The 12,500-nt window shown below is 36.4% G+C and overlaps 1 protein-coding gene and 1 pseudogene across 1 annotated transcript; one reads left to right on the forward strand and one right to left on the reverse strand.

The window, feature by feature from the left end:
- Positions 1-3,064: 3,064 nt before the first annotated feature.
- On the forward strand, positions 3,065-7,403 carry LOC119595867 (charged multivesicular body protein 2a-like). The gene is given in 6 exon segments (XM_037945069.1): positions 3,065-3,078; positions 4,783-4,960; positions 5,245-5,420; positions 5,752-5,886; positions 7,020-7,112; positions 7,114-7,403. Coding segments are annotated over 6 exon segments (684 nt in total). The 5' UTR covers positions 3,065-3,070; the 3' UTR covers positions 7,208-7,403.
- A 3,701-nt stretch (positions 7,404-11,104) lies between these two features.
- LOC119595578 overlaps positions 11,105-12,500 on the reverse strand; it is an 8,437-nt pseudogene continuing 7,041 nt past the window's right edge.

Genomic DNA, 12,500 nt, shown 5'->3' on the forward strand with positions numbered 1-12,500 from the left:
CCTTTGGTGAAATGAAAAATAAAATACCGATATAGATGGCGTTACTATTATTATTATTATTATCATTACTGTTCTCTATCAGCATTAATGTTATTATTATTATTATTATTATTGTCATTATTATCATTATCATTATTATTATCATCATCATCATTATTATTATCAGTATCACTATCACTATTATTATTATTATTATTATTATTATTATTATTATTGTTGTTGTTGTTGTTGTTGTTGTTGTTGTTGTTGTTGTTGTTGTTGTTGTTGATGTTGTTATTGTTATTGTTACTGTTCCTGAAAAATACTTGCGTAGAGAACGGACCTCCGGGAAGGGGATTGTCAGTGACTCATTCTCATTCTCATTGATAAAAAAAAATATCCCCTATTCGTTAGTGTTAATTCAGTTGTCGCCACGTGAGGAAGGTGAGTAACATCTAGTAACAAAGGGAGATGGTGTTTTATATAAAGTCTTGCTCACTGAAGGTAGAGGATACTGTTTTCACCTTCACGGAAGTTTGGGATTTTTTTTTTTTTTCTCTCTCTCTCTCGAGTGTCAAGGGGGATGGGAATAATGTGTAAATAAATTGTTTAAATGCCTGGAGGACACGCTCGAGAGAATAGGGATATCCTGAAATACGATAGTGATAGAATAGTGGTAGATAGTGATTTGGGTGACTGGTTACAAATGCATGTCAGTTATTAGGTAGAAGTCATTAACTGAGCACTAACTAGTTCGTTTTGTTGTGTGGTTTGATTGTGGAAAACTGTTGAACTAATTCTAATGTTATGTAATAGTACTAGGTAAATAGTGGTGTGATTGAGAGGTCTAGGATTCCCGTGACGTTGTTCCATTGTGACATGGTTTTTTAAGACATTGAAAGTGTTGTGAGGTGTATTCATAAAAAAAAAAAAAAAGTGATGAAATTTTGGCTCTGTCATGGCAATTATTTGATTTATCTGTCACTAGGTGTAAGTACAGTACATGCAAGTTGCTTTAATTATGTCATCAATAAAAGATATGGAATTCCATGAGTGGATATCTCATGTAATGCATGCATGTCTGAAATTGTAGTGTTTGATCTTTATCGTATTAACACAATAAATGGTATCATCTGATAGAACATAACATTATAAGACCCTTTTCTTCAATAGCATAGTTTCCACAAACAAATGATAAGGGTAGTAGAGAGGACAGAAAAAAAAAAAAAAAATCCAGGCACTTCATGACACATACTCTTCCAGTGGCGAGAGAAAATTATGGGAACTCAAGGTGGCGACGAAACATTTGGGTGGAATTGTTGCAGATGACGTAGGCGAGGGAAACCAAATAAACCAATGGGAATTGCACTTGGCCATTAAGTGACAAAAGACACTAGTGGCTGGTCTGTTAAGATTTTTAGTAGATAATCACATGACCATAGAAGCTGGGCCCAAGGGAAGTCAGTTGAAATTCAGGTCAGTTCAATCATGGATAGGCTGTCATGTCAGTGGTGTTGTTTCACCATTGACATGAAAAATATTGTGGCAATAATGAAAGAGAGCAGCAGATAGTGGTCACACTTTCTGCCAACAGCAACGAGGATTCTGACAGCTTATTGACAATTTATTAGTTAAGGTAAGAAATTATTGGTATGAGATCTAGCTATTTGCCTCGGCTCTATCCTGCTAGAATATGTGAGGCGAAGACTTTGCAGACCAGGGGTAGGAGGGACAGCAACCCCCCTCCCCTCCCCCCGGAATAGTTCAAAGCCCCCTGTTTACTACGAATGTGCTTTGCAATAACTGAATTATTAAAAGTTTTATTTCAATCATTTGCTTTTACTCTCAATTTCCCTAATACTTATCATGCCCTCCCCAGCTGTTGGGGCTGATATTGTAGCTGTGCTTCCTTTGCGAAGGAAATGAGTGCTAGATTCGTTTGAAACGCGATGAGAGCTTACAGAAAAACATTGATTTCACTTGGAAATCAGTGTTAGCTATGGGAAATTGAAATTGATATTCTTGTAGAGAACAAAAGGTTGCAAACACTATTAAAAGAAATAATCAGCAGACATGAATGGTAAATGCCACAAATAACTAAAAGATTAAGGATAAGTCCAATTTGCGAAGCTTAGCCTTGCCCCGGCTATGCCCATGAGGGGAGCCCGCCTGTGTCGACTAATGCCGACTCGCTCATGTGTGTCAGCTGGTGCTGACTCGGCTGAACCTAGTTTCTTACCCACCGTGGTGCAAGCCACAGCAATAACCTCTAGGCGACAGTTGCAACTTCTCGCGCCGACCCCTCGGATGAAAGGCCGACACGTTACCACTGTACTAGCCCGGAGGCTACTAAAAGACTGCAGAAAATGCCACTTACAGTCCAAGTCCACTCGGTGCTCCTGAGTTTCAGCTTTATCTTGCTCTGCATACCAATTTGAAGATAATGTTTACGGGGGATGTTGGGGCAGAGCTCCCCATCAACCCTCCCCTTGGGCTGTGCCCAATGGCACGGCCAGTCACAGCAACTTAGATTGTTGAATCAATTTTGTTACTTGAATGCATACGTACTGTAAAGATTTACCATTGTAGTTTTACCACTGTAATTTAGATTTTATTTTATTTATTTATTTATATATTTTTTACCAGAAAATCTACCCAACTCCATGTTACAAAATTTATTCAATAATCTAAATTGCTGTGACTGAGCATACCCTTTAGCCATTACCATTTGTGACTGCAGGTTATTTCTTGTACAGATAACTGCAACTTTTAATCCTCTACAAAAGTTTCATATTCAATTTGCCCTGCCTTAGTGTGCCCAGTGAATATCACTAATAAAAAGTTAGTAACGGATTGTACTTATAAAATCTGTGTCTGTTTTATTTGCTTACTGATGATTGGAATTGTCAGTACTCTAAAAAATTCTCAAGTATGAGAGATTAATGAAAAGCTGTACATACGTTCACTCGCTTATTGGAATGGTTTGAAGTAGATCAGAACCATAGATAATTTTTTATGGTTTTGCTTGGCCCTTTCTTTGTTTTACCATCTTTATTTCATAATAATTTTTCTCGTCAACAGAACTTTCAGGATGGAGAGGTAAAGTTTACCAGAAAAGATCACAGTACAATGTATTGAGATCAGATCTTATTGCACCATATTTGCCACATCTGTATTTATTATGTAATTTGAATGTAGCTTTATTACTTGTCATTTAATACAGGACTGCCTATTGCTTTGTATTGAAGTACGACGTGATATAGATTTTTATAATGTATTACCAAACTGGTTCATAGTCTTCATATGCAGTATGGCCTTGACTTAGCAACTCTGATGGACTGGAAAAAAATTATATAAATATCTCAGTATTAGGGTGAAGAAAAGCTCACCAATAACTAATTTAGACTAGTCCATGCTACATGCATAGGTCATGCTGTCAAGATCAAACAGAGGACATGATTATATTTGTGTTACATATTGTTTTAATATCTCAACCACGAAACTTTGTGCATCTGCCCAAATGAATGCTTTTTATTTTATGGATCATCAGAAGATACTTCTTCATGAATGATATCAATCACTTTAGGGTGTGTGAAAAGTACCCAAAAAAGTACAAGAACATTTTGTTGCAAGTGATTGAAATTTTATGATAGATTCAAGTGAATGACATTTGAATATGAAGTGTTAGCATATGGTTGCTAAGCCTGGCTCATTAGTAGATGAAATTTACTGTAGCAAGCCAGTGAGCTGATGAATATGTAATGCTAGTGAGAGGATTAGTAATTATTTATGAGTAATTACCCTCTCTCTCTTTCGCTTTTCATCTCCTTCTTTCATGACTCACTCTCATTCTTCCTCCCTCTTTCTCCCACTCCCATTTTTTTCCTTGCCTTACCCCACTCTCCAACTCCCTTCCTCTCTTTCCCTCGTCTTACCCTCTCTCCCACTCCCACTTTTTTCCTCGCCTTATCCCACTCCCTTTCTCTCTTTCCCTCTCTCCCTGCCCCTGCCCCTGTCTCTGTCCCTGTCCCTGTCCCTGTCCCTGTCCCTGTCCCTGTCCCTGTCCCTGTCCCTGTCCCTGTCCCTGTCCCTGTCCCTGTCTCTCTGTCTCTGTCTCTGTCTCTGTCTCTGTCTCTCTCTCTGTCTCTGTCTCTCTCTGTCTCTCTCTGTCTCTCTCTGTCTCTCTCTGTCTCTCCTTACCCTCTCTCCCACTCCCACTTTTTTCCTCGCCTTATCCCACTCCTTTCCTTCCTCTCTCTCTGTCTCTGTCTCTGTCTCTGTCTCTCTCTCTGTCTCTCTCTCTGTCTCTGTCTCTCTCTGTCTCTCTCTGTCTCTCTCTGTCTCTCTCTGTCTCTCTCTCTCCTCTCTCTCTCTCTCTCTCTCTCTCTCTCTCTCTCTCTCTCTCTCTCTCTCTCTCTCCCTACTACTACTACTACTACTACTACTACTACTACTACTACTACTACTACTACTACTACTACTACTACTACTACTACTACTACTACTGCTACTACTACTACTACTACAAGGTCTTATATGTTTTAGAAGATGTTTCATAGTCTATGCATTTGACTAATAGATTGAAGGCATCTCCAAATACTTTCTTTTGTTGGTCATTTTTTGATTTCTTGACCTTCCCTTCTAGTGCTATTGTTAGGTTATGCTTTATTTCATGTACACACGAAGATTAGAGAACAGTTGGTATCAACATGAAACACACAAGAATGGTTTACTTTCATTATGATTAGAATATATCTCATATTATATTTATTTTGTGTCATCAATAGTTTTTAAACTTTGCAGCACATCAAGGATGGATTGGTTGTTTGGCCGTAAGATGACTCCTGAGGAGATGCTCAGGAAGAATCAGCGAGCATTAAACAAAGCCATGCGTGATTTGGACCGAGAAAGAGCAAAGATGGAGCAGCAGGAAAAGAAGATCATTGCGGATATAAAAAAATATGCAAAGATGGGTCAGATGGTGAGATAATTTGAAGTTGTGTTATTTCTTTCATCATTAATTGATTATTTTTTATTTCTCTGATTTTGTTCAGTTGTGTAAATGAAAAGTATGAATAGTCAAAGAAAATTAGATACTTATTAAGCCTATGAAAATACATAGAAACAGTGAGATTAAGAAATTTTTGTGGAAAATACTTTGTATTATCTAATTTGTTCATCAGATACGTGTATGAAATAAAGTTAATTTTACAGCAGCTTTGGTCTTTAACATTTTGAAAAAAATAATTTCTTTGTCTGTTGTAGGATGCAGTTAAAGTGATGGCAAAAGATTTGGTGAGGACACGTCGCTACACTAAGAAGTTCATCATGATGAAGGCTCAGATTCAAGCAGTTTCACTCAAGATCACTTCATTGAAGAGTCAGAACGCCATGGCAGGAGCTATGAAGGGGGTTACCAAGGCCATGATGAGCATGAACAAGTGAGCTGTTCATTTGTGGAACCTTGTTTTGACATTACTATCTTTCTTCAGTGGAGAGAAGAAAGGAGTTATTCTAAGGCTTTTAGTTTTTAGCATTTGTGGATGCTGTGTATTTATTTATTTATTTATTTATTATTTTTTCTCTCCATTCTTAGAGATTAGAATTTATGGTATGGGCTGATGTTTGCATTCTAAGATGAATATTCGTGAATTTAGCTATACATAGTCAGTTTTTTCTTATGGTGAAGTCTTTCTGCTGAAACGTGCATTTTCTGTCAGTTTTTATTTTTTTATTACAGCTTATGAACTAATATATTTTACATTGTTCCAGGCAACTGAAGCTTCCACAGATCCAGCAGATTATGCAAGAATTTGAAAAACAGACAGAGATTATGGACATGAAGGAGGAAATGATGAATGACGTCATAGATGATGCCATGGGTGATGAAGACGATGAAGAGGAAACGTAAGTTTGTGCTGTTGAGAATGTTTTTTGTGTTATTTTTTTTCCTCTTTGTATCTGTGTGCTTAGGATTATAACAGGAAATATGTATGCCGTGCTCTCACCATTACTGACAAGATGCTCTATACCCATTCTGTTTTCAAGCTGTCCCATATGAAAGTACAAATTTATTTTTCTTTCTCTGTATATGCATACTTTTTTCTTTGAGCACTTACAGAAAGAAGAATGGAAAGAGGTACTAAAATATATTTGTAATTTTTTATAATTTTACTCTGAACTATAGTTACATGTGTCACAGACAGTAACTGGAATCTTGATGTCAGTGGATTGGAATCCAGCCATGGACAAAACTTGATTATAACCCTCATCTTCATTGGGCAGTCAGAGGTAGTGCTAAGCTGCTGAATGGCATACATATTTGCACAAAGCAGCTCCTTTTTAATTCTTCTCATGGTAGAAATATTTTATATTATTCCACAGTTTCCTGTTGCTCAAATTTCTCCAAAGAGATGTATCCTTTCATTTCTATTATTACAGAGTTTTACCATCATCATATTTAATTTGATTAACAAGTTAAATGATAATGATAAATAATTATGTTTAAAAGGTCAATTTGCAGTTAGTAGATACTCTGTTATGATATAAAGTCTAAATTAGAAGGTTCACAATCTGATGAAACCCTTGGGAGTGCTGTGAACAGCATATAGTGGTGTCACAAGATTTTGCAGTAAGATCAATTTTAAGCCCATCTCATTCACATGTTTACCATTTGAGCAGGTAACCTGTGTTTATTTTGCTTTGAGCTACAGTAATTCTTGGAACAGGCAAAGCTGTACCTTGTTTTAAAGGTAAAATCTTCTGAGGGTTGGTGTGAAAGAAAGAGTACCACAGAAAGGACTTGTGTCTAGAAGAGATGTAATTATTTTTTAATAGACAGTCCAAGCATTGTAATCTTTGTTGAATGGATTTTAGGTGGTTTCTTTACCACTAGAAATGCCATTTCTCAGTGGCATGGATGGGATGAATGGGAAAAGGTTACTTTGATGTCAATAGCTAGTGTAACTGTTTTCAACGTCTGTTAGCAATTACTTGTCAAATGCAAAGCAATTTTTGTTAATGTTTTTTTCCCCCTGCAGAGATGCTGTTGTATCCCAAGTCCTGGACGAACTAGGCCTTCAGATGACAGAAGGTCTGAGTGACCTTCCATCAGCAGCCGGAACCATTGGCAATCAACTCCTGCCACAAGCAGTCTGTTGCAGTAGCAGATGCAGCTGATGATGATATACAGGCCAGACTGGACAACCTCAGGGAGAGTAATGCTTGAGCTCCAGATGAATGAGAGAAATTTATTATTTTTGCTAAGTCTTCACTGAAGCTAAAAAAAAAGTATGGTAATTAGTCAGGCTAATCCTATGAATTATAGTGTTTGTTGTTAGTTTCTTAGAGAATTTTATGTTTAAGCCTTCAGTGAATCCCAGTAATATAAACTTCATTTTAGTTGTGTAAGAAAGGAATCCAAAATCACCAAAAAGAAACACCCAAAAGATTCTAACTCTCCGTGAAATCTCAGGGTTAGGCTTTTGGAAAAAAAAAGAACGAGTTTGTTCGTTTTGTAAAATGATAATGTCATTTGTCACAATATTTAACTTGTAATTATCCTTTAAGCAGCAGTATTACCAGGTAACTGTTTTCATCTTGAAATATGATAAATTAATAAATATGAATAAAGGGAACTTTTTTTACATTTCAAATTATGCAGTAGATAATACACTTGCAGCCTCAGTATAGTAACTTTGTTGTAGGACCAGGTGTGCAGAAGTTTGAGAGTGGCAGTGCTGATTTTCCATATTTAGATGATAGCTTATTTTAGGAAGCAAATAATTTCCAAGGTGCCTCATACTTAGGCAGCACTCTTAAGTAACCAATCATAATTTACAACTGCATATAAACTTGAAATTTGGTTATAAAAATGTACCTGTCTTTTTATCACCTTTTTTCTATTATATGAGTATCAGTATATCTAGATACTGCAAATTAAAAAAGGAAGAAAAGGGACCTCAAGTACTTGTATCACGTGCTAGCCAAAAAAATTGTACTTACGTTTTACAGATTTTGTTTGTTTATACCACCTGTTTTATTTGTATCTTGAATACGTAGAAAGGAAAGTATCAGTAGTTTTATATTTTGATTTCCAAGGTTAGTCTGATGACTATTACATACTAGAAAATTATATTATATTAGCATAAGTATAGGTTTTATAATGCATGAGTGAATTAGCAAATAGATATAGCAGTGGCTTTCTTGGCCAAGCTACCAATAAAATCTGGTTCAAGGTCAAAGTTATGGTTGTAATTTTTTGAAAGGACTAGGTTAAGTGGAAACACTGAAGAATATATATGCTTTAAATGTCAATACATAAAGAAAATATGAATGATGTGATTGTTTGTACATTTTTTTTTTTTTTTTTTTTTTTTTTTCAAATTAAGTTGTTATCACATAGATCAATAAATTTTGAAGATTTTATTATAAAGCTGTTATTATTTCTTTACGATTTCAAGGAAAGGCAAATACTGAGAACAAGTGCCTGGATATAAAAAGACAAATAATGATGAATTTAACAATGAAGGTAATGTAACCTTCCAAGCTAGTAATTCAAACCTCTAATGGATTGACATATACAAGGTATGACTTTTATTTAATTTAATTGAGGATTTGGGTATGCATTACCCTTTACAATTATCTCATATGAATGATGGTCTTGAAATTGTAACAGATATTCAATTGTTATAAAAGTGTTAAATTGGAAGTATATGGTAAAAATGTTATTCTCTTTGTATTTTTTGTCTTGAGATCTTATTTTTGCTCTTGAAAGATCATTTTGCTTTTAGTTAATCTCTCTTCACTAATCCCTTACTTCTTGTCATGGGAGACTGAGGCCCAAGGTAGGGGATCACCCCGACCTTGGACCTCATTTTTGACCTAATTTTGCATGGTCTTTTCTTCTCTCCCTTTCTTCTCTCTTCTTTTCTTCATCCTCTTCTTTTGTAAACTTCCTGTGAGAGCCATGCTGAAAGGATGAAAGGCTGGCTTTGTGTTAGTCATGAACGGCCTCTGGAACCATGGGCACGGTATTCCCTTGGTTAATTACCTAGCCCCTACCCCTTATAGGGACCATAAGGGGTAGACTGTTTCTTCTCCCTATTTATTTCAGACACACCAAGGCCAATAATGAAGATTTTTTACCCTTATTAGGGGCATTAAGGCTGGCCCCTTCATCAACTAGCCTATCTAAATTTGATTTCATTGGTTTCCAGGCCCCTGCCTCTCATTTGACCACAGCTCCAACCACTGATTGTAATACCCCATCATTGATGTTTATTATCAACTCTACCCATTCCAAAACATCCACACAGGTCATTGCTCAACCTTCAGAATACACCCCTTCCCCTCTCTTAACATCCTCTCCATCTACTGCAGTCTTCTTCAGTGTCTACCCCAACCCTCATTATAACTCTTCATCCTTATTGTCCTTCCTCAGTATTACCTCTCTCTATACCATCCCGAACTGTGAAAACGACTTGCCTCATCAACTATGATGCAGTGACAGTCCAGTGCTGCACTATTCCTCCAAGAGACCAACATGTCTTACACCACTTTTGCCAAGATTAGCTTCTGTGGACATGAAGTTTACATTGGTTCACCTCCTTCCCCTAATCCCTTATTTCATTCTCTGGATTCTCCTTCTACAACTACCATTTCTAACAGTATTACCCTTTGATTGTTTTATAATGGCTCTTTTTCATTGTTACTCTCCCTTCTTCAGACATGCTCTTTGATCTGATCACCCTATACCTTTAACCCTATCCCCTTTTACAAATCCCCACTGTATCCTTTTCATCTGCTATTCTATCCTACAGCATTCTACAACCCTTGACATCTAACACATCTTGTCCCAATTGTTAACAATATTTCCACCCCTTTTGGCACAATACTTTAATATAATACTATATGACCATTTATATCTTCGCACATTAATTTCTTCTAACCATTGACCATTCTCCTACTTCTCCACCTACCATTGTTACCTGTATTAACCATTGATTGTTTCATAATGGCTCTTGCAGTTTTCCTCATAGTGTTACTCTCGGTTTGATCTAATCACCGTATATATTTAACCCCAACCGCTTTTCAAATCCCTGCCATACTCCACTTGCTCCCTCCCCTTATACCCTTTTCACTACCATTCTGTTTTACAGCGCCCTACAACCTTCAACATGAAACACATTTTATCCTAATCAGTAACTCATTTCTACCCTTTTTGCCACAATACTATAGTGCTATATGACTTTAATGTCTAGCACATTTATTTCTTCCATTAACCATTTCAGTTGAACTCAATTGAGAATACCAGGTAGCGCTCTAGAATAGTATTTACAAAACTTCAAATACATATTACTTGAGCCTGTGCTTTACCTACCATGTAAGCCATGTAAGTTTTCCTATGCTTCTGTGTTATGCCACCACAGCCATCAGTACCCCCAACAGCCCCATCCACCCTTTCACAAATCTTTATCAACCACACCAGGGTCATCACTACCATCAGGACTATTACCACCTATGCCCCTCACCATACTCTAAAAAATTCCTTAATCCCAGTCTCTATGGTTATGTATAACTCACTTAGGGAACCACTGTTCAAGGAGCTCAAAACATTAACCAGCAATATCAGAAGATAATATTTTATTGAAAAATTAAATTTCTTTTATTTTCAGGGAACTGATGCTCTAATCATGTATTATTAATAAAAAAAACACAAAATTCTGCATTACACAAAATTATATTTAGGATAACTCTTGACTTCAGCATATTATTCTGGATGCAACACCTAGTGTTTTGTGGCACAAAGATGCTTGACTTGACCTTTTACCCACTTCTGAGATGAGTACAGGAATTTAGCACTCTTATAGAATGATGAAATGATTATATAGTTTATGGGACAACTATGATGATTTAGAATTACCTTTCAAATACTAACAGAGAAGAAGCATATTCCCTCAAATTATTGAAAACAAAGCATCTGCAACAATTGCAAAGTTTATTAAATCCTGAACAACTAGATATTCCATATTTTCAATTACTAAACAATAAACTCAACTTTTTTTTTCTTTAACTGTAAAATATGGAGTCTTCTCACAGCCTAAGCACTTTTTATGTATGAAAATTACAAGTAATTGGCCAGGTAATTTGGACACAGTGTAAGCATAACATTTTGCACAACTTTAGCTATATATTGGCATTGTTCTTCAGTCTTCTGCCAGAAGAGGTCTGATTCCAAGTCTGGGTAGCCCTCTAAACCACCTCTCTGAGCTGGTCTACCATCACCTGCAGTAACAGCTTCATTCCAGGCCCTAGAATAACAAGTTTCAGTTTGAGTTCAGAACTTTCTTAAATATTATTTTACAAAGATATCTCTTACAGGAAAAGGATGTCAAAATTTTAATGTAATTAATATTAATTCCTATACATGTTTCTCGGTCTATAAACAATATTCAACAGTATTTACAGAAAAAGATTATGCACTTGCATGGATACACACACACACACACACACACACACACACACACACACACACACACACACACACACACACACACACACACACACACCACACACACACCACACACACACACACACCACACACACACACACACACACACACACACACACACTAAACAGAAGTAATCAGGAATCATATGTGTTGAGAGCAGCAGTGGATTAGGAGATTTAGAGATCCAGAGGCTAGGAGAAGGAGGATTATGGGAGAAGGTAACATATTCAGCCTGGGGTACACCTTTAGTACTAGTGGTAAAGTAAAGGGGGGGGGATATTAAATGGGGATTACAAGCTTACTGTAAATCCAAACCTACATATAGATCAGCATGCTCTGCCCAACATCCAAGCTATGAACAACATTTAGTGTGATAAATGGAGAATGAGCTATGAATGAGAATGAATATCTTCACAGTGCAAGAGATGTATTAGACCAGTTTCAGTTATATAAAATTGAAACTGATCAAATGCATCTCTTGCTCAGTGAAGATATTCCCTCACTTTCATACTTTTTTCTACATGTCCAAGACATGTTAGCCATATTAGATCAGTGTAGTGTATTTTCCAAAATTTATTTGAAGACTGCATTTCAAATACAAGAAAAGGCCCACTGCAGAATCTAATATCTGGTAAAGATGCTTTGTTAAATCAGGCCAAATATAAACTTTTTGTAGTTGCATGTTCAGAGTTCCCCATAAAGAAACATACTGAAGGGAGCAAAAATAGTTGTTCCTCCCTAGCTCTACAGGTGTTGGCAGAATTATATGTTGACTGTTAAGTAAACCAAATCCTTTGTCTGTATATATGCATGGTGGCTAAATATTGGTAATAATATTAATTTCTACATAAAGATGTGTGAGGGATGTGCGTTACAACAATAATCCAGAGCCAATAAAGTCACATCATTTGCAATATCCTAGTTCAGCTGGGCAAAAATTGCATAATTTCCTGATAACTGTAGATGGATCCAGCCAGAGTGCAGAAGAATTCTACTACTTCAGTTATTA

Source organism: Penaeus monodon, chromosome 36 (assembly GCF_015228065.2).
Source record: "Penaeus monodon isolate SGIC_2016 chromosome 36, NSTDA_Pmon_1, whole genome shotgun sequence".
Taxonomy (NCBI): domain Eukaryota; kingdom Metazoa; phylum Arthropoda; class Malacostraca; order Decapoda; family Penaeidae; genus Penaeus; species Penaeus monodon.